Consider the following 20,845-nt stretch of genomic DNA (forward strand, 5'->3'; position numbering starts at 1 on the left):
CATGCTGGACACTGTGGGCCATCGAGGTTAAGAACAATTCCGCTAATTATAAAATCTATCCTCGATTTATTTTTTAATCCTCTCATTACATCACAATTTATCCATACCCCACGATCGGGCAGAGAGAGCACGGCCCGAAGACATGAGCCCCGAGATTATTACCGAGTTTTAGCGACATAGCCCCGGGCGTGCCGATTATTGAGCTGTTTCTACAAGAATGTGGGGTGAGAGTTTGTATTTCCCCGAAGATTTGCAGAGCAGTTGAATCCCCATGGGGCATGCCAAGTATGAATGTGGAGGGACTCTCTAAGATATAAATGCTGTACGATTTTGCTGGAACAAAATCCGTTTTCTTTGCATAGAGATTTTGATCGAGTTCCAAGATGAACATTTTCCTCGTGGCCTTGGGTCTTCTCGGTCCGGCATCCGGTCTGAAGTATACCGAACCATATCGTCCTCAATATCATTTCTCCCCTGGCGAGAACTGGATGAACGATCCTAGCGGACTTTTATATCACAATGGCACATACCATCTCTTTTTCCAATATAACCCCGCTGGCGTCGAATGGGGCAATATGTCGTGGGGTCATGCAACGAGTAGAGATTTGATCCATTGGGAAGAGCGCTCTGTTGCTCTACTTGCTCGCGGGTATCCCAATAATGTCACCGAGATGTACTTCACCGGAAGTGCGGTGGCAGATGTGAACAATACAAGTGGCTTCGGGGTCAATGGAAAGGTTCCGTTGGTCGCCATGTATACTTCTTCGGTACGCATAGCTATTTCACTTGACCACTCATGGGAACTGACAACCGTTTTCTTACAGTACCCCGTATCGCAGGATCTGCCAAGCGGAAAACATATTCGCCCAGAGCAGCAATCTCAATCAATTGCTTATAGCCTTGACGAAGGGGAGACGTGGACAAGATATGATGCCGAGAACCCCGTTATTCACAATCCACCTTCTCCTTATGCAGCAGAATTCAAAGACTTCCGAGATCCCTTCGTGTTCTGGCATGAGGATACACATAAATGGATCTCTGTTACAGTTTTGGCGGCAATCCACAAAATAGCCATATGGAGTTCTGACAATCTCAAAGACTGGTCATTCGCCAGCGAATTCGGACCCTACAATGCTGTCGGCGGCGTATGGGAATGTCCCAATTTGTTTCAAATACCTATCAAAGGTCACCAATCAGCCAAGAAATGGGTAATGGTTCTGGGACTCAACCCTGGTGGGCCACCTGGCACGGTCGGATCAGGCACACAATACTTTATTGGCGACTTCGACGGGACAACTTTCACTGCTGATCCTGACAGCAGCTATCCCGGGAACAAGTCTGCCAACTGGATGGATTGGGGTCCGGACTTCTATGCTGCTGCCAGTTATAACGGACTTCCTGATGGAGACGTGGTCCAGATCGGATGGATGAACAATTGGCAGTACGGTGCGGTGATTCCAACAAGACCTTGGCGAAGCGCCATGTCTGTTCCCCGTCAGTTGTCTTTGGAGATGGCTAATGAAAGGGTGACCCTCCTTCAAAAACCGCATCATAGCTGGCGGAGAGTTGCCAATCACCAGACCTCAAAACGTTCCTGGAAAGCTGTATCGAAAGGATCAAAGAGACTTGGTTCTCCAGGCAAGGCAGTCAATATCGACTTGAGCTTTTCTGATCACGACTCCGATCATTCTCTGGCATCTACGTTTGCGATAGCTGTCCATGCTAGCTCTGATTTCAAGCAAGAAACACTCATTGGGTATAACTTTACCAGCAAAGAGGTCTTTGTGGATCGGCGAAATTCAGGGGATGTATCTTTTGACGAGACGTTTGCGAGCTTGTATCACGCACCACTGTCAGCGAACGCGGAGAATCGTATCAATTTGCAGATCTTCGTGGATTGGTCTAGCGTTGAGGTCTTGGGTGGTCAGGGAGAGGTGTCTCTGACGGCTCAGATATTCCCAGATGGAAATGCAACCGAAGCGCGCCTTGTTTCGAATGGGGTGACCCGGGATATTAGGCTTGAGATCAATAGGATGGGTTCTGCGCACTAGAACAGACGAGAGGACTGGATTACATAACCCACCACAGTCCCGTGGTCAGAGCGGTGGGATGTACCTTCCTATTCGGGAAAGCATTCCAAAGTTCCCTGTCGAGGATTCAGGCTCAAATGAAAATGTTCGTACTCACGTCGGATTGATCTCCCCTAGGCTTCCGCCCGATCAAATTTACAAGCTGGGATTCAACAAGTTCCGCTCAGAAAAGGACATCTTCATTTCATTAAGTGAGAGACTAATAACAAGCTTGAGGTGTAGACTTTCACTCATAGTACGGCTTGGCATTCATGAGCTTATTGGCAACATCCTTGTCATGACCGAAAATCAATGTCGCATTGTACAGTCTTTGAAGCCTGCGGATCATATTGAGACTGCGATACCACGCATTGTGATCCCTAGCTAATCCTCCATGAGGATGGCCTAGGTCATAGTTTTCTGCAACGTGAAATTGATCCGAGGTCCAAATGAAGGGTCCATCATTCGCGAGATTCACTTGCATAATGCAGAGACCAGGTGTGTGGCCTGGTGAATGGTAGAGGGTTATGCCTTGAAAAATGTCAAGTTGAGACTCGTTGAAAGTGTTCCACTTCAACTCTTCAAGGAGCATATAATGTCCCAAATAGACACCCAAGTCTGCCCCGGTTGCTACCGCCCAGCAAGCGTGCTTGAATTCTTCTTCATGGACGTAAATTGGGACATCTGTTTTCGCAAAATGCTCAAGTCCTCCGGCATGATCAAGATGCAGGTGTCCAATGATGACTGCTTTCACGTCTTTGATGTCGTTTCCAGTGGCTTTGATAGCATTCGGGAGCTTATTATTCTCGGAGTACTCAGTTCGCGGAAAGACATCCGTGACTGGTGCCGGCCATTTCTGTATTCTGTTTAGTCATACGGGATATATATACTGCGATACAATCTGGCATACCACGTCTAGATCCTCAGCACAGCCCGTTTCATAAAGAATGAGGCCAACCCCCGGGTACTCAATCAGAGCCGAAAGAAGCACTAAATCCCGACGTTTATTCACTGGATTGGGGTTGCTCACGGAGCTTGCATTTGCACCCCGGAAGATCCTGTGTGATGTTAGTTGAAGCACACGGATTGATTGGCAAACACAAACCAAGATTCGTCTGCTTGGAGGGTGCCCAGGTTCAAGATATGCATCTTTGTCCCAGCAGGACACTTGAATGCTGGGACAGCCGCAGACACTAGCAGAGAGGCTGGATCAACGGAAGTCATGTTTTGCGACCAAAAAATTTCAAAAAATTTGAGAATTCGACTCAACGAGGGATCTCAGGATGGAATGAAGTCCTCAAATGTTCCCCGCATTATGGGTACGGCGAAAAGACCGAGAGTCACCGAAGTACCGAGGAGTCTAATTTACGTAGATTCTCATTTGTGAGTCTTCTTTTTTGATATTCGAGTTTAGAGTACCACATATGAACAAAATGACCCTGTTCAGACGCGAGATATATTTCCGAGGTAGCCCTGGAGATCCATCAAACCCCCCGGAGGGCATTTAACTGGGATGTGTCATCATGAAGGTATAAAAGAATCTCAACTACGATCTTGATACGTCATTCAGTAAATTCTGATTGTACCATTAGCCGACTCAGGAATGCTTAAGCTCCTCAGCTCCGGCAAATAGCCCCAGCTCCAATTTTGAATCAATATCAGAAGCGATACTATCCCAATCATAACATCTGGACACCCAGCTTTCACAATCGCGTTCTTTTGTTTGATCTGCGGGCCGCTTTTCATATATCCACCATCCTGACACTGGTTGAATAGAATCAAGTCCAGCCTCTTCGGTCGGAAGCGGAACGGTATAAACAACCGGTTCAAGCTGACCGTCAGCACCTCTTCGGTAGGAGTTCTTGTCATTATGATATCTAGTGCCATCCAACATCACTCCGCTCGATGTAGCTTGGATACCGATAAGTCCAGCTAGCATCATGGTTTCATATATGATTCCATCATCATCGACGGTAACGGGCACCGAGGCGAATCCAGATGGGACATCATCCGTGTCAATGCGGCGCGACAACGCGTCTTCCAATCCAAATGTAGAGTTTCGTGCTTCGAATTCGGGTGAGAAGGTGGGATGGATTGGTTCTCGATGGAGGAGCTTCCCATCTTCAGCCCAGAAACAGAAGACCGAAATCCAGCCGCATAAATAGTCTGGCCCGCTGCCCATGGAGTGCCTGTGGGCACATCTGGTCCAGAAATCCAGTACTTCGGGTGAGTCTGGATTGTCAAAAGAGGCAACAAAGTTATTGAGGACCGGTCGAAGAAGCTGAGCAAATCGTGCTGGTTCGTCCCCTAGTTGATGAAGCTTATCAAGCTTCTTCACAATCTGCGCCCAGTCCTTCCTCTCGCCTAACAAAGTGACGGACGGAATTCCACAAGCCATTGAAATCTTGTACGAGAAGTATTTCTGCAAAGCACCCATCATCAAGATCGCCGCGACCACATTATCAGACTTGGTTGTAGTGCTGAAGGTTGGCATAATCCAGGCTCGTAACTCTTCATCCACCACGTTCTTCTCGATCAGCCTGGTCATCTGTAAAACTAGGGCGCCTAGGTCAACGCTATCGATAGTTCCAACATCAATGACTTCAAGTTCTTTCTTCCCTTCATGCGAGACAAAAAAGGATCGAAGTTCCTCTGCATGTGCATTTATAAAGAAACTGAGTTGCGTCAAAATGGAAAACCAGACATCTTCTGGTCGAATTATCAAGTTATGATGATAACTATAGGCGTTGAAAACGGCCCAGACAAAGCCGTGTTGAGAGGCAGAGACATGATTCTCGCGAAAGGAACTCTCAGGAAACGAGCTCTGGATGAGCTTTTGGCTTTGGCGTTGGTCCTCCGGACATGAACGGGCAAACAGCTCTTCCACTGTGGATACCCTTGGGGTTTCCCATTTTCGAGGGGGATGTGCGGCCGTGGTGAGAGTGATAGGCATACCGTTCTAGGAGAGATTCCAGTTTAGTATGGAGATGCTAAATCAACAGCGATAGTTCCTTGACAATCTAGGCACGCAAAGGTCCTTATTTATACCTTTTCCCTCCAATACCCGAGGAAGTAGTGTTGGTATGGGGCTGAAAATTGGGGTAGAACGAGGCTGAGAGGGGCACTGGCGACTATCAATCGCCACGTATACCTGCATGGTTTGTAGCCCTAACTTCAGGGGACCCTTGTCTCCATTCAGAGAGTAGAACTGGTCGGGGTCAGTGGGGCGCAGCTCGTATGATTATTTGCAAAAGACTGGATGACCAAAGTCCTCTGTTAGTGTGTAATTCGACAACTCCCACGTAGTATAAACATGATTAGTGACACAAAGATGCCCTCTTAAAAGGTGCCTCTTGTTCGCAAATTTGGGATACGCCAGCTGCCGACAACATCTCGCTGTAGGTCGAGGTCAACTCTTACCGTGCGCTTGATTTGAGGAAGAAAGCAAACTTCCCCACAGTAGCCTACAAGCCAAGCACAGCCCAGGCAACAGATTCTATTACCCGAATCAGACTCCGGGATACTTAATGGCCTGAGACTCGAATCACACTGCATTTTCCATGAAATGCAGCAGAACTTTAATGCCGAAAAGTCTCATACAGGTGGCACGACATGAATATCTATAAGATTGAGAATCAGAGCCCCAAAAATGATAACATGAGCTAGAGAGTTGAAACACTTCAGATCAATTAGCTTGAATTGCATAAAATTGAGCTCAACGAGACAACAATGGAATAGAGTATCGCCTCGCGTTGGTGACATTCATTGAAGTGCAATATCGAAAGAAAAGGATTATCTTCGATGATCAAGTGTCAGATGCCCATTGGGAGAATGTAGATACTATATACTTGGAGCCATTTGGATGTTGCTTCTGTGATACGACCCTCGAAGTACTGTTCGTTTTCATAGCTCTGCGAAACGACGACATACCACATGGTACTGGTAAATCCCACCACTAAGAATCTATCAAAGCCGAGGATTGACTCCCTACAAGGCTCCAGATACTATTGCGCACCCGTAATGTTTGATGAGTTCAACCTCTGTGCAATTGGTCAAGTCTTGTCATGATCTGAACCCAGAGTCTGCTGGTAGCATGCCACTCGCTTGTACAACACCTTTGCCTCTTCCGAGTCACCAGAATCTAGAACATCCTGGATAATCTTAGCAGGATCGAGAATGGGGCTCGAGAAGTCAGCTATGTCTTCCTGTTTTCGGGGGTCGGTCCCATGGGCCCAGGTAGCCGGTCATTTCCCCGATGAGCCGGAACTGAAGATATAAAGGCTGCCTGGACTTGAGTTCTACTCATTCATATAGCCATTGGTCCATTGCTCCTATATTTGAACTCAAGACTGCTATTCTGATTGACGCTTACCGTCCCAGCCACCATGTCGGTCAGTCTCTTACCTACCACCTGAGTCAATCAAGCGGCCACTTACAATAACCCCAAGTATTAGCTTCCCTCAGGGTGAGTTAACAATCATTCGCAAGCACTTCATATACAAAATAATGGATTAATCTCATTAATCAAAAGCGTCGATGTCCCAAACGAGTGCATTGCAGCGTTCAAGGAGCTTCTTTATCTAAGGGGAGCAAATAAGCCTACCTTCGTGATCTACAAAATCTCGGACGACAAGTGTTCCATCATGGTGGAAGAAAGGTCCGCTGAGAAGAACTACGAAATATTTCTCCAGAAGCTCACTTCGTCTGTTGACCATGAGGGAAACCGTGCACCTCGTTACGCAGTATACGACGTTGAATATGACCTAAGCGAAGATGGTCGAAGGTAAGCTTTTTATTCCAGATCTCTACTGAGCGTATTATTACATCTTTGCTAAGCATAGCTAGAGCAACAATTATCTTCATAAGTTGGGTGCCCGAGGAAACTTCTACCCGAGTAAGTTGTTGTGCAATCTTTTGAACTCCTTGATTGCCAATGCCATCTGATCTGATTGTCAGCTTCGTATGCTGTATGCTGCTACCAAGGAGCAGCTTCGAAGAGCGCTTGATGTCAAGGTTGCAATTCATGCAGATGAAATATCGGATATAGAATGGAAAATGGTTCTCAAAGAAGCCAGTGGTGGGCGAGTCCGAATTTAGGTCAACACAAGTATTATTCATCGTTGATTTTCAGAAAGCTCTGGAATTTTACTGTTCTTCTATTTGTAGTTATCTACTCCGTAGTTCTCGAACAAACAGCGGTGCTATGATGTCGACAAACTTCAGAACAGGTGGCCATGTCACATGTTAGGCAGCACTAAGCTATATGCTCAACGCCAAGTACGATACGATCGATTATAGAACCCTCGTATGGAGTAGTATGGTCTCAATTGCCGCGTTGCCTGCCGCGCGTAGAATGATGTATTGCTTGGCATCAATCGGGCCATCGGCGCCGCGGTTCCGCAGGAGCGAAGAATCCCTTTCTTCGACGGACATTCTACCTCAACAACAGAACATTATGTCACCAGTAGACGAGGAAACAATCCAGGCGAGACGGCACCGACTTTCGTCCGTCCCGCGGGCAGTAAAGTCACACATTTGAGCCTTTTACGTTCATATCTAACGATTTTCTAGTGCGAGGGCTGCAAAATCCGGAAGGTGAGATACGGAAGACTTGGCCCAAAAGCAACGATGTGCGCTAAGAGTCTTAAAGATCCGCTGCGATCGCACTCAACCTTGTGCCAACTGTCGGACATCAAATATAACTTGTCGATATCCTAATGATAAATCAAGAAGTCAGCAAGATCAAGCAGCTAATCGGTATGTGTGCTGAGCACTCCCTGCCTTACAATGCTAAAAGATGTCCAGTGAAGTGCACGAGGACCGCCTCGAGAGACGTCTTCGCAGCCTTGAATCCAGACTCGCTGCCTTGGAACGCTCGAAAGCAACTCCTGCAATTGAGGATGCGACTATCCTAGATGTCTCATCTGCTGGACCTCTCCCGACCGATGAGAGTTCTCTTTTTGAAGGCGATCCCTCGTTCACAAACCAGTCTTTCCAAGCTAGTGAGAGTGCGCGAAGGGCAGCGGTCTCCACCTGTAGCGGTGATAATTCAGCTATCGACCATTCGTTCCATCAACTGCAGAAAAGTCTCCGCGCCTCACAAGGTCTATTAAGAAATGATTTCTATTTTCGCAAATCAACTTCACAGGCCGTCCCGACATCCCCACCTCTGCCTGTTAATCTAGTCGCTTGTGTTCTGCGAAGAATGAGAGGTGTGTTATGTCTCTTCCACATAGCCTACACGTAGTTGGTCTGGAGATCTCCTACTCACAAGCTTTCTAATTTGAAATATTCAGACCGCCGTCCCATTTTTCTTTCCTCCTATGCCATCAGTGATCTATCATTGGTAGAAAACCTATGTCAAAAGGTCTACTCTACCTCTGACTTAGCATCCGTCGGCGAGATTGCTAGCATGCATGGAGTCCTTTTCTTTGTTCTGAAGGAGCTTATAGCAATGAAAGATCAGCTCTGTCAGAAGTTCGATCTCGCTGCTCATCTGAGTCATTGTGAGCAAAATTTTGTCGATGCGATTGAAAGCTACGAAGTCCTTGCTGTCCCAAGCTTCGAAAGTATCCTTGCACTGACTATGGGTGTACGTATTACCAGGCGCCTACACATTACTCGAACGACCCTGGCCCAATATTTTACCTTATACATCCAAACTAACTGAAATCTCAGATGGTCAAGTCCCAGGGAGAGGCAAAACCCCACTTATACTGGAAGCTCGCTGCTGCCGCTGTCTCCCATTGTGAATCACTCGGGTATCACCGTGAATCGACTTATCAACGCTTCTCATCTAGTAAAGCAGAGAGCATTCGACGGCTGTTTTGGACAGTATACACCTTTGATAAAAACATGTCTCTTGTGCTAGGTCGTGCCTCTAATATGCAGTCTTTCGGGATTGACTCACAATACCCAACTATTTCGATGGATTTAGCTCTCAGGGCGTGGGACGAGTCTTTCATTATGGGGATAAGGCTAGCCGAGCTTCAGGGTCGGATTTTCGCTGGTCTTTACTCAACCACTACTATGGCTAGGACTCCATCCGAACGAACACAAATCATCAGCGATCTCTCAGCTGCAATGGAAAAATGGCACTATGAACTTGAGCAGGTAAGTTGAGGCCGCGAAGCATCTATCACTCTTTAAAATCAGCTGACGGTCGAAAGATTGATTCTGAAGGAGTCAATAATCCCCATGTATTTCATTTGTCTAGGGGGAACTGGGACATCTTGTTTTATTCGACCCTCACCCTGCTCTTTCATGCGTCCTCAATCAACGGAGTGGAATTGCAGATTAGTTCGCATTGCTTCAATGCCGCCCGCAATAGTCTACGAGCTCATCTGGATTTCTTTCCGCAATACCAAAAATCCCAATTTCTCTCAGATGATGACTATTTCAATTGGTGGGTTCGCTCTTTTCTCTCAAATCCGATTAATCAATCCACTGATATTCTCAGGGTTCTTTTGTCTTCTTCTTTCATCCCGTTTATCGTTACATTCCTTCATGCTATTGCAGCAAAGGACATGGCAAATGTCACTCTTCTTGAACAAGTAGTGGGCACTTTGGAGAATTTCCGAAGTGCCTCTCAAGGTTCCGAATGCCTCTATCAGATATGTGCCACCTTTACTCAAGTCGCCAGGAAGCTGGTACAGTCGCAACAGTCGCCTGGCGGATCATACAATCAACAGCAAAACTCGCTAAGAATTCCCGATACCTCGCATGGCACGTCGCTATTTTCTCCTGAGGTGTTTCAAGATACCTTTGGATCTGGTGATGTGAATTCCGTCAACCCATATGCTATGGATATTTTGAATGATTGGCTCAGTGGACCACCTTTTCCGTGGGACAAAATTGATGTGGATTTCCAGAACAGTCACCCATCAATGTAAATCATATAGTGTTCAATGCGAAAATTTCAATACTGGTTTAGCTGCGCAACGATTGAACAAAGAAAGGCATTTGTGGGTGTCGACCGTAAGAACTGAGACCTCAACTTGACGCGAAGCCCTAAACGCAAATGAAATCTTTGTGGGATAAGTTATCAGACGTGCAAATAATTGTTTATCGTCTGATGCCTCTTATTATGTGGCAAGCCGTCTTGCGGTGGGCTTCTACAGGCCGAATTAAGTGGCATATAGATTGCTAAGAAATAGCCGATATTTAGCCCGAAAAGGGGGAGAATGACCGGAAATATGCAGAAATCTTGTTACATTTATATCGCAAGCAGGAATTTTCCAGCTTGATTCTAGCGTCTAGTTGAAGCTATGTATGTATCTACTAGACATCCTTTTCTTTCAGTCTGAGCTATCAATGCTCAACTCATCCCCATCTTTTCGACCATGTGAGAGAATGGTCTGCCACATGGAGTCTTTTTCCAAAGCACCCATATGATCACACCGCAACATGATCATGATTTCAAGCACTTCCTGAGATGCATCTCGTTGACGTGGTAGAATAAGAGCAACTCCATCTGCTTCCATCTGTGGTAGCCTCACAAACTTCGGCTTTCCAAGCACATCGCCAAAGCTCACCCCATATAGATCGATATCAGCCCAGTTTGTGATTGTGAGATCGCGAGATCTAAAGAGGTCCCAGCCCACGAAAAGAGATCTATAATCCTTCATGTGGTCGATCAACTGGTAAACCTCTGCGATATGACGTGAGTTGATCACGGAAGTTGATTGCGAATGGGTAATGTGGTCACAAATCTCAGCGAGCGAGTGCACAGGTGCCTCGTCTGATGCAGCCAGGGTGTCTGCTAGAGACTTCGACAGTGAGTAAAACACTGCATTTCCAAAAAAGGAGATTCCGGGGTTGAGAAGCTCTCGCCGATGCGCTGTCGACCATTGACTGCCATCACTAATCGACTTATCTCTCCCCTCAAAAATGGATTGTATTGCATTCGGACGCGCGTGATTGTGGTCCAGATGAGTGCGCATATCACAGTGTTTGTGGTCGGTACTTTCAATGTATATTTTCCCATGAGTCCCTTTAGGATATTGATCCAATGCATCGAAACCGTGAAGAGCTTGGATGTACAAGAGGGGAGTTTCTCCGGTATAACGGGGGGCAGTTTGGAGTATTCAGCATGCAGCACGAATAGACTTTCAGAAGAAATACTGGAGGTATTTTGGAGGTCAATCGACAGCGCTTCCGAGAGCCTTTTGGATCTACTCCGGGTCGAATTTGAGAAAGTGAACCCTGGATCGGCGACATTCCGAGCCCATAATCGCATGATTTCTAAGAATCCTGTCCCATCGACAGCGTTGTGATGTAGGCAGACACACAAGCCCACACCTTGATCAGCGAAGCGAAAGATACTCGAAGCAAAAACAGGATCTCCTGTCACCAAGAGAGGGTCATCGATCATACTTGGAACTGGCCATACATCTGACGGTATGGCTTCTGTGCGCATGCCATGGGAGGATGCGCATTTGTATGATACCGCTAAAGTCCCTTTGTCGACAAGAGTGGGCGTCTCGTTTCCATGCCATCGGATGACAAGAGAAGCGGCTTCGCCTTGGGCTGTTATCTTGGAAAAGATTCGACCGGATAGCCAAGGCACTTGTTTGGAAAGATTATCCAGACCAAGTTGGAGACTCTGAGCTGTCGGTCGTGCTGATCCTGCATGTTCGAAAACGAAAAGAACTCTGATGTAAGTTCTGGGCATGGGTAAATCAAACGGGGCCAGTTGCTCAACGAAAGTCGGATCAGCCATGGTTTCTCAGGCTTAGGCTGAAGTACCAAATTACACCTTGTCAAGGGATAATTTATATTGAGCTTTAGGGAGTTTGGAAAAGCCAAAGCCAAACCCCCTGGGACCGCGGGCCCGTGGGCCCGGAGGTGCGGAAGCAAGTGATCCAGTACGGACATGACTGCGCATAGGATCTCGACAATAGATTGCAGGTAGATAGTCACGGAGATATTCAACATACGGAAGAAAGCAGAAGGCAGAGCCCAAAAGACAGCGATAGGTATTGGTCTACAAGATGACTGAAAATGTTTGTATAGAGTCCTAATTTAGGTCGTGGCATTCTGTTTGGTGACATGAAACAAGGTATAATACATTGCTCTCTTGAAGTGACCCGCAGGGAAACTCCTACGTCTCCGTGAATGTAAGTGGCCCTTCACCGTGTATCATGATAGCGCGTATGTTCTTCGATACACGCTGTACTTCATCCACACTGCACAGAGATGCGATTTCATGCTCAGGTGTGGTGTTGAGATGACTTGATAACAACGGAAGCACAGTAGACTTCCACAGCACAGCGTTCTGCTGTTTGCTTGCCATTACAGTCCCAAGAAGTAACGCAATCGAACCCAAGGTAACAATGGCCGGAAGAATGATCCAAGGCCATCGGACGTCAACGAACATCTCGACTCGATATGCCTGTCCATGAATTTTGTTACCGTGCGGACTGGCACGGAGGGTATCGGTGACGCTGGTGGTCATTGAATCGAGTAATTGGCCGAGGTTTCCAGTACGTAGGATCGTTGCCATGTTGAATCCACTCGATCCTAACCCAACTGATATATCATGTAGTGAACTATTGAAAAGGTCTCCCATTGTATCTCGAAAGCCGGTGAATGTATGATGATCGATGCTGTATGACGAGTTTTTTGATAGGGTTTCAGACCCTTTTGGGGGTCCAAAATGAATCGAGTCTGTGAAAAGATAATGGGAATTTTCATCAAGGGTATCTCTCGGTATGAGCTGCTGTGTGTCAACGACATGTACTGAACGGCTGCTTTGATTGCTAGACAGGTAGGTGCTAGCTGCATATTTCCGTTCGCAATAATATATAGCACATTCTGTCACCGAGGGTTTTGGCGGAAACGCTGTCACATTGGAGAGAGTATAGTTGATCAAAGTTGAATAATTTGTGGTAATAAAAGACACCAGTGGACTTTGGATATCGAAAACTGGTTCATTGTGTCTTGGTTGGGAGGTCCATGAGTTCACGTCGAGGGTCACCACGCCGTTGAGGTGTTGTAGTGCAAGCACATCAAGTAGTCCAATATCAAATGAGAAGTTATTCGGTGATTGGTAGCTGCAATTGACAGGAATCTCCTTGAAGGATATGTGTTCAGGACGCCAGACCATGGAGTCTTCATACGCGTGGCATATCTGATGGGTTTCAGCTGTAACATCTTCGCATTCACTACATAATCCAAATGTAACGAATTCTGAGAATTTGCAAGAGCTCGAATCACATTGAGGTTCAAGAGGGCTATTTGTCTGTGAGAGTCCACTCATTATTGAAATCAAAAGCGAGGGCGCGAGCCCCTGGAATATATCACTATATTCCTGACCCTCCAAAGAGTAGTATTGATGTGCACTTTGAATTAATGCGGTAGCATTGAGGGCAGGAACTGTTCGTGAAGGGAATGTCAGAATCTGCTGCGCGAATGGATCGACCGCAAGAGCCAGGACCGTGAGAAATGCTCCAACGTAAGTCAAGCTTCCCATTCTCGATCCACATAGTCCCCTCAGTAACACTTCCAGGGAGCCCCAAGGTCCTCGGCTGGCCTGGTCAATGGCCTGAAGATTATATAGCGAAGTTGAATCACGGAACAGGTTCCATTTCAGCTGACTTAGACACGCAGACACAGAAACCAGAAGTGCAGCTTTCGTGATAGTGGTAATGACCGACACAATAGTATTTGGGGACGCTGTATATTGCCAGTTCGCATATGGGGTGGCATTTATTTTGACAAGAAATGCAACCAGGAGAACAAGACCCACGACACTGAGCATCGCAGATCCAATTTCCCATCCCCAGGAGCCCGTCCAGTCGAACGGTCGCTTTGTTTTCATCTCTGTCTGTGGGCCCTGCGTATCTACGGCCTTGTCATCTGTTGCTGTGTGGCCTCCTATACTGCCAGTGGTTTGGATATCAACATGCACATGAGGCACCAGGCGTTCAGTGTGATTGAGCTCGTGGTCAGGTTTGTTTTGGCCGTGCGCAGAGTATGACCGATATGTCACCATTGTGACATCAAATTTACCGGGGGGGCTTGGCTTAGCGTGGCTTGAGACCCTGAGCGAGATCCTTCAGGTGTAGAATGTGGCGTACCTTGAGGGAAAAAGGAAAAGGGGGGCCTCGTGGGCCGAGCCTTAAACGAATGGGGTTTTATAGGCTAGAGCAATGAATGGGAAATGATCGACCTCCTGTTTGTCATAGTGTTAGCGTCGAGGTCAATATGGGGGACAACAGCGTGCAATAGAGTAGATACTTCAATCGTACTGGGCAAGAAAATTCAAGACGTATCCAATTTCCATCCCCCATTATCTGTCGATAAATTGGCTATTCACATGAACCAGATAAAATTATAGCGACCAACGAGATTTTCATCGAGTTGGGCCAAGTGATCGGCATTCTCTCTACTGTGATCCACCACTGACACTTTGGTATTCCCACGGTATAGGCAACCAGTATGCTGTCCTACTATGCCTTAGAAATTCATCGCTCTTGGACATATACTTATCTGTCTAGCATCAAGCTCCCGAGGTCAAATGCCCAGTTTTCATCAGCATTATCTGGTATCAGCACGAGAGCAGATAACACATGTTCCAGAATCGAGCACAGTTGGACGGAAATCGCACATGATATCAGCGTCTTTCAGGGTATATTTTCGATAACGTCCCAACTTACCTATACATGCATACATGTGACATTGACCCTATTACGATCACATAATTGCATCAAATGAAAGAGAGGTGTGGTATGTAGACAATCTCTGTACAAGTCCTCCCATGAGGTACTTGGTTGTGTAACCGAGGCGTATTGCTCGGTACTAGATCATATATAGTAGTGTATATTGACCTAGATATACTACTTAGATTTAGTACTATCAGTAGGTACATCTAAACGTCACTTGTAGTAAGCTCGAGACTAGTATCTAGTGCTTATAGTAGCGTTAATACATCAATAGATATACCCGTTGGTAGCCTGTGATAATTGCGTACACCATTTTCCTAGTAAACAATAGCTCTATAGTCAATAGAGGATCCTAGACGTGGCCACTAGTAACAAGCTCATATATAAGCTAGCGACCTAGTGAAATGCTCGCCAGGTCACACGATTTACCTCGCCAGTTCCTATAGGTTGCAATAACCCTTCCTATAAGCTACAAGTAACAACCGCAACCTGGTAGAATCGTGATTTAACCACCCCACTACTTGTGTAACGGCGTCAAGGTGACCAAAGCTATATAAAGGAGAACCTTGAAACGTTTGCCTTCCTCAACTTCCTTTATCGCAGTATCTGGTCTGAGTGCTATATAAGCTACCTACACCTTCCGCCTTTCTTTGTTGATTGCTCCGATATATATTTGTATCTTCACTAAATGGATCCTAATCTCGCAGAAAGCCAACTTGCCTATCATGGACTTCAATTGAAATCGAATGACATGGATGGAACGGGTGTTGATACAGGATTGGCGCAAACTGATCAGATCAAGGCGCTGATCAGGACCTTTCTTGAGGATATAGACTTTGATCGCAGCATTGCCGTGATCCAAGACCCTGAGATGAGAATCGCTGTTTGGCAGCACTTCAGAAATCTGGGCCTAGGAGAGAAGACTGAAAAGTCGGTCCAACAGACCCTCGATCCTTCGGTAAACTTTGCAAAAATGGGCTATACCTCTCTTCCCTTCCAGGTGAGGGTGCTAGCGGCCATTCAATTCCTGTATATGTTCCTAGTGGATGATGTGGCGGACGAATGCATAGAGGATTTTCAAGCATTTGGTCAACGGTGAGTCTATTTGACTTCACAGGCATTCAACAGTGTTCTGATCTACCTAGATTTACCCTGAATCAACATCACAAGCAGCCTCTCCTGGCTGGGTTAGATTGTCATCTTCGCAATCTATCGCAGTATTTCGGTCCATACTGCCACTCTGTGATAGTTAAAGGCATGCTAGATTTCATCAATGGCCGAGTCATCGAGCATAAAATCAGACAGTCCGGTTTTAGGTTCTCTTTCAATTCCCGCCTCACGCCTATGCTCTTGAGAACTAAGGTCGGCGGTGGAGAAATCATGGTCTATTTTCTCTATCCCAATTCCGTCTTTCCCGAAGAGGAATACCTTGTGCAATATTTTCCTATCACCCTGGAACTTGTGCTCTTCATTGACTTCACCAATGATATCTTGTCGTATTACAAGGAGTTCTGTCTCGCGGATGAAACGGGAAATTTCGTGGCGAATCTCGCGGACACGCATCATGTCCAGCATTTGGATGTCTTGCGGTATCTCACGAGCTATGTCCCCGATGTACGGTTGAAAATATTGATTTTGCATATGGATTACTGACACACTGACTTAGGTCACAAAGTCAGCTTATAGACAGGTTCAGAATAGTCCACCGCTGCTCGCTTTGATTAAGAATTTCACCCAAGGAATGATCATGCTCTTCACAGCACACCGTCGATACCAACTTGTCGAATTGTTTGCGGACGAGCAATATTTGCTACCTTATGAGGTGAATGCATAGTGTTTACGCTAGTTTGCTGCTAAAGAAGCAATTCTCATTTCCATATGAATGAGGTTGGACTATTGAATTATATATCACCTAAACGGTATAATGTATTTCGGGCGATGCATGGGGTATAGTTTCGGCATTAGTTATATATACTTGCTGTTCCGAAGTCAACATCCGAATATAATATAGCCATGGCACTAGCTACAATTCAAATATGAGATACGACCCCAAAGTTTTACCTCTTGTCTTGTGTTTGCTTGCCCAAATGAAATTCCAGTAGGAAGAAGTGTAATCGATAAAAAAAAGCAATATCAATATATTTGCCACAAATAGTCAAAGTAGCGACAATATAATAGCCATTCCGTAGACCAACCCAGACTCACATCTTCAGCTGTCCACTAGTTCAGCCAAATTTCACCCCCGTCTCATCCAATCTAGCGCTATTCATGCATTTATAGGTCAGTACATAGACAATTATACAATGTTGACTAGATATGAAGATAAGCCTATTGCAGACAATGAGGAAAACGACAAAGTAATCCATTTTTCATACATACTCCTAGTTGCTAGACGTGATACAACCGCTGTCGCTTTGTTTTTTTGGTACACGAAAATGGCGACTTGAAGAGGTTCAAGATAATACGTGGCACCAACCTTGGTCTGTAGGTACATATATAGTGTGAGTCCCATTTTTGTTAATATAGTAATATTCGCACTTACAGCTATTCAGTCTGCCGGTGTGAGTGAACCGAGCATTTATAACGAATATGATAGCGTTGGAACATGAGATACATCAAGATGCTTCAAGCCTGAGATGGGGTGAACTGGGACATCAGCTGATTATGCCTAACCCTGCATGAACATGCCTTTCGTGATGTCTAGAAGATATTTCTGCCCAATGTACTCCGTATAGAAGTTATATGTCTTACAAGATGTTGAATATGTCAGATATGTAGACATACAGATGTAGCCCGCAATGACATCAGAGAACCCACCCAATCATAACACTCTTATTTTCTTCCCCTCCAGCATTCTCACTTCTCAACATTACATCTCCCATTTACATCATGTCTTGGTCACAAAAAACCTTCACTCTTCCCTCTCGCAGCCGCGGCTCCTACCTCATCACCGACCATGTCCTCCAAGAGGTCCCTGACATCCGCGATTATAAAGTCGGCATGTTGAATCTGTTCGTGCAGCACACTAGTTGTGCGCTTTCGCTGAATGAGAACTGGGATGACGATGTTCGTGCCGATATGAGCGATGCGCTGGACCGTATTGCGCCTATGGATAAGAAGGGAAATCTGTATCGTCATTCTGCCGAGGGCGAGGATGATATGCCGGTATGTCTTTGGAGATACCGGAGGATTTGGGATTTGAGTTAGATCACTATACTCGTTTCATGAGTCAAGAGATTTGCTCTGTCTAGCTTCCGCTTTTTTCACTTTCTTTTTGGGATCAGGCACTAATCGCCCAACAGGCACACATCAAATCTGCGCTCATTGGGGCTTCGGTCAATATCCCTATCACGAACGGTCGCTTGGCAACAGGAACATGGCAGGGTATTTGGTACCTGGAGTTCCGGACGAGTCGACACAGTCGCAAGGTTGTTGCGACGATCCAGGGCCAGAAGGCTTGACTGGATGGCGGGGTGGAGCGCGGGCAATTGTGATTTATCTAGAATGACCCGGCTACGAGTGATGCAAGATACATAAAGAGGGACTTGGGTTGGCGAGAGAGTCGACATATGAAGATTATATGATATCATCATATGCAGGTAGTCAAAGTAGTGCACACATTTTTGAGGACAATACCATCATCACACACGACACGATCGAAAGGCAGTGCATCCATTCATCGATATTCTGTACACGGCCTCAGGCCCAAAACCAATTGAAAAACGCAAATTGTGCAACGCCGATAAAGAAAATCTCATGCTAGCCGTCTAACGCTGCTCCAGGCCACCCTCTGTCACACGCTGGGACTCGTTGACCTCGGCGGCGTCACCAGTGGGCTCGAGCGGGTAGCTGGTGGCGGGGAGGGACTTCAAGTAAGCGCGGTGCTGTTCCTGGGCCTAGGGGGATATTAGCAAAGATCCAATCGGAGCCCGAAAGACAGCGGATGTGGATGGACATACAAAGGGAATACCGCAGTATCCGCAGGTAGCGATTTCAGGCTTGTCGGTGTTGATGAAGACCTTGGGGTGGCCGAGAGGACCACCGCCACCATCACAGCTGACAACCTTGGACTTTGTCCAGCGGACGGGCTGTCTGTGAATGAGCTCGATAGCGGCATATGGTTGCGGCTAAAGAGTAAGTTAGTTCTAGACCTTGCTATGCATTGCCAACAGCAATTGCATAGGCACTGCTGGTTTCAATGGATTCGCACCTGGGTCTCCATAATGGTCTGCTCAAAGCGAGGTCCAACCATGGCCTTCTCGCGCGGCTGCTGACTGGCGGCCCAGGTGGTAGCGCGGTTCGGGGCCTGCATGCTCCGGATACGCTCGCCAACCTCGGGGGCCTCCTGAAGATTGCCAAGCTGTTCAGTTGGTACGGCATTGGTAGCGGAGACATTGGCCGTGGGCTTCCGCGGGGTCGGGTCGTTGACTTGGATAGGGTTCTCGTTCAGACGGGGCACGGTCGAGGAGTATGCGCGGACGACGAAGCGCGGGCGAACCGACGCAAAGGTCGCAAGTCTGCGGCCACAGGACATCATATTGGGCAAATTTCCCCTGGGTTGATGGTTATGACGGAGGACAAAAAGAGCGTTGGCAAGGGACTAGGTGCAGGTCGGCACTGAATAATCCGCGAGGTGTGGTTTGGTGAATGTTCACCGCTTGCTGACTCTAGATAGCTCCACCCTGCACTTTGGATTTTCTGCCGCATCATTTTATTTTGCGCCTCGCAAGTAAAGTTGTTTGACACCTTTCTCTTGTTCTTCAATTGGATCATAGATCGTCTGTGGTTTTATCTTTCAACCCATCATGGCTGGCTCTTCCTCTCCGGCTGGTAAGCCTGAGAAGACCATGTCGTCAAATCTATTGACCATGAAGGTACGAATGACAGTTTCCTGATCACTAGCCATGCCACTAACGCTCTTTTCCAGTTCATGCGACGTGCTGCAGCTGCAAAAGAAAGTCAAAGTCCATCTTCCGATGCCAGCCCCCACAATCCCAAGCGACCTCGTCTCTCCACCGAGGCAGAGAGCCCTCGCACATCAGATATGGATGCGATCGCGGCTGCACTTGCTGCCGAGGAAGAAAAGCGACAGCAAGCTGTCGCGCGCGCAGCTGCAGAGGCGGGTGAGACACATTGGGTCTTGAACGTCCCTGCTACCCCCCCAATCCACTCAGCAGCCTTTGGTATTGGCGGCAGACTCGTTGGATGCAGAGGACGATACCCACTCCGGTGGACGGCGGGCGTATGGCAATTTCAAGCGCAAAGAGCGCAAGGTCAGTATTCTCTTCTCTCGGATCTGTTGTCTTTTACTCATCTCTTCTAGCCACCAACTACCCCAAGCAAGGATGGCAATGACGATGGTGAGGATGGCGAGGATGATTACGACGACGAGATAATCAACCCATCGAATCCGCAAGAGGTCGCCAAAATGCTTGAAAAGGCCAGACTCAAGGCAGAAGCTAAAGCCAGAGGAAACACACGACCGACGAAGTTGTCTGAACTCACTAGTATCTCTGGATCTGGCCGGGGATCTTTATTGGGCGCCCCATCCTCTGACAAGAAGAAGAAAAAGCGCAAGAGCTCCTAAACGGATGATCTCTCACGATACATCCTCGAATATTTTGATTGGCGTTTTAGCTTAGCATGTATGGCGTCTCGGGGTCCTATCATTCAATTTTTACTCGGCATCGTGGTAAATGCTTCTATTCGTATGATCCCTGACCTAGTCACTTCAGTGCTCACTATACAAGTCAACACATACAATATATTGACTAGCCCGGAATCTCAGCATTTCTCAAGTGTCCACGGGTATACAGTAATATGTCAGGCAATGCGCACCTTCCCTTATGTCAAGAGTATGAAATGGGCAGGTGACATGCGACAATGGCTGGGGAAGGTGCAAGGCAGGTGGAAGGCCATTTTGGGAAGGGACGTGAGTATCCAGAACCACCTGGGCATTGGTCTTCGTACTAAATTCCGGGTAGGGGCAAGGCTCGTCGACAATGTTCACCAGGAAAGTGATATACACTACGCAGAAGCCGTTCATAGCTGTCTCTACTGGTCTGGCATAAGCTCACTTTACAATAAGCAAAGGTTTGTGGACCGTGTATT

General features: G+C 46.9%; 12 protein-coding genes across 12 annotated transcripts; 6 read left to right on the plus strand and 6 right to left on the minus strand.

Annotated features, from left to right (window-relative positions):
- Positions 1 to 383: 383 nt before the first annotated feature.
- On the plus strand, positions 384 to 2,051 carry N7500_007487 (glycoside hydrolase family 32 protein; the record flags this gene model as incomplete). The annotated part of the gene is made up of 2 exons (XM_056678631.1): positions 384 to 767; positions 825 to 2,051. The coding sequence occupies 2 exons, from the start codon at positions 384 to 386 to the stop codon at positions 2,049 to 2,051; spliced, it is 1,611 nt and encodes a 536-aa protein (XP_056533631.1).
- A 265-nt stretch (positions 2,052 to 2,316) lies between these two features.
- Positions 2,317 to 3,293, minus strand: N7500_007488 (N-acyl homoserine lactonase family protein; the record flags this gene model as incomplete). The annotated part of the gene is made up of 3 exons (XM_056678632.1): positions 2,317 to 2,925; positions 2,980 to 3,127; positions 3,175 to 3,293. 3 exons carry the CDS (start codon positions 3,291 to 3,293, stop codon positions 2,317 to 2,319), a joined length of 876 nt encoding a protein of 291 aa, XP_056533632.1.
- A 373-nt stretch (positions 3,294 to 3,666) lies between these two features.
- N7500_007489 (DUF4419 domain-containing protein) lies at positions 3,667 to 5,022 on the minus strand (the record flags this gene model as incomplete). Its single annotated transcript, XM_056678633.1, has 1 exon — positions 3,667 to 5,022. The coding sequence occupies one exon, from the start codon at positions 5,020 to 5,022 to the stop codon at positions 3,667 to 3,669; it is 1,356 nt and encodes a 451-aa protein (XP_056533633.1).
- Positions 5,023 to 6,454: 1,432 nt separating this feature from the next.
- On the plus strand, positions 6,455 to 7,166 carry N7500_007490 (actin-binding ADF family protein; the record flags this gene model as incomplete). The annotated part of the gene is made up of 5 exons (XM_056678634.1): positions 6,455 to 6,460; positions 6,524 to 6,534; positions 6,601 to 6,852; positions 6,915 to 6,963; positions 7,026 to 7,166. The coding sequence occupies 5 exons, from the start codon at positions 6,455 to 6,457 to the stop codon at positions 7,164 to 7,166; spliced, it is 459 nt and encodes a 152-aa protein (XP_056533634.1).
- A 700-nt stretch (positions 7,167 to 7,866) lies between these two features.
- On the plus strand, positions 7,867 to 9,191 carry N7500_007491 (fungal specific transcription factor domain-containing protein; the record flags this gene model as incomplete). Its single annotated transcript, XM_056678635.1, has 3 exons — positions 7,867 to 8,281; positions 8,366 to 8,661; positions 8,748 to 9,191. 3 exons carry the CDS (start codon positions 7,867 to 7,869, stop codon positions 9,189 to 9,191), a joined length of 1,155 nt encoding a protein of 384 aa, XP_056533635.1.
- A 1,175-nt stretch (positions 9,192 to 10,366) lies between these two features.
- N7500_007492 (uncharacterized protein) lies at positions 10,367 to 11,011 on the minus strand (the record flags this gene model as incomplete). Its single annotated transcript, XM_056678636.1, has 1 exon — positions 10,367 to 11,011. One exon carries the CDS (start codon positions 11,009 to 11,011, stop codon positions 10,367 to 10,369), a length of 645 nt encoding a protein of 214 aa, XP_056533636.1.
- Positions 11,012 to 11,312: 301 nt separating this feature from the next.
- Positions 11,313 to 11,790, minus strand: N7500_007493 (uncharacterized protein; the record flags this gene model as incomplete). The annotated part of the gene is made up of 2 exons (XM_056678637.1): positions 11,313 to 11,414; positions 11,461 to 11,790. The coding sequence occupies 2 exons, from the start codon at positions 11,788 to 11,790 to the stop codon at positions 11,313 to 11,315; spliced, it is 432 nt and encodes a 143-aa protein (XP_056533637.1).
- Positions 11,791 to 12,171: 381 nt separating this feature from the next.
- N7500_007494 (DUF3176 domain-containing protein) lies at positions 12,172 to 14,064 on the minus strand (the record flags this gene model as incomplete). The annotated part of the gene is made up of 1 exon (XM_056678638.1): positions 12,172 to 14,064. The coding sequence occupies one exon, from the start codon at positions 14,062 to 14,064 to the stop codon at positions 12,172 to 12,174; it is 1,893 nt and encodes a 630-aa protein (XP_056533638.1).
- Positions 14,065 to 15,422: 1,358 nt separating this feature from the next.
- On the plus strand, positions 15,423 to 16,568 carry N7500_007495 (uncharacterized protein; the record flags this gene model as incomplete). Its single annotated transcript, XM_056678639.1, has 3 exons — positions 15,423 to 15,829; positions 15,880 to 16,348; positions 16,401 to 16,568. 3 exons carry the CDS (start codon positions 15,423 to 15,425, stop codon positions 16,566 to 16,568), a joined length of 1,044 nt encoding a protein of 347 aa, XP_056533639.1.
- Positions 16,569 to 17,623: 1,055 nt separating this feature from the next.
- Positions 17,624 to 18,195, plus strand: N7500_007496 (YjbQ family protein; the record flags this gene model as incomplete). The annotated part of the gene is made up of 2 exons (XM_056678640.1): positions 17,624 to 17,899; positions 18,037 to 18,195. 2 exons carry the CDS (start codon positions 17,624 to 17,626, stop codon positions 18,193 to 18,195), a joined length of 435 nt encoding a protein of 144 aa, XP_056533640.1.
- A 306-nt stretch (positions 18,196 to 18,501) lies between these two features.
- On the minus strand, positions 18,502 to 19,271 carry N7500_007497 (zinc-finger domain-containing protein; the record flags this gene model as incomplete). Its single annotated transcript, XM_056678641.1, has 3 exons — positions 18,502 to 18,630; positions 18,694 to 18,861; positions 18,945 to 19,271. The coding sequence occupies 3 exons, from the start codon at positions 19,269 to 19,271 to the stop codon at positions 18,502 to 18,504; spliced, it is 624 nt and encodes a 207-aa protein (XP_056533641.1).
- A 268-nt stretch (positions 19,272 to 19,539) lies between these two features.
- Positions 19,540 to 20,321, plus strand: N7500_007498 (uncharacterized protein; the record flags this gene model as incomplete). Its single annotated transcript, XM_056678642.1, has 4 exons — positions 19,540 to 19,608; positions 19,662 to 19,917; positions 19,946 to 20,007; positions 20,058 to 20,321. The coding sequence occupies 4 exons, from the start codon at positions 19,540 to 19,542 to the stop codon at positions 20,319 to 20,321; spliced, it is 651 nt and encodes a 216-aa protein (XP_056533642.1).
- Positions 20,322 to 20,845: the final 524 nt, after the last annotated feature.

The sequence above is a fragment of the Penicillium coprophilum genome (assembly GCF_028826855.1).
Source record: "Penicillium coprophilum strain IBT 35676 chromosome Unknown utg000004l_segment0_segment0, whole genome shotgun sequence".
In the NCBI taxonomy this organism is placed as follows: domain Eukaryota; kingdom Fungi; phylum Ascomycota; class Eurotiomycetes; order Eurotiales; family Aspergillaceae; genus Penicillium; species Penicillium coprophilum.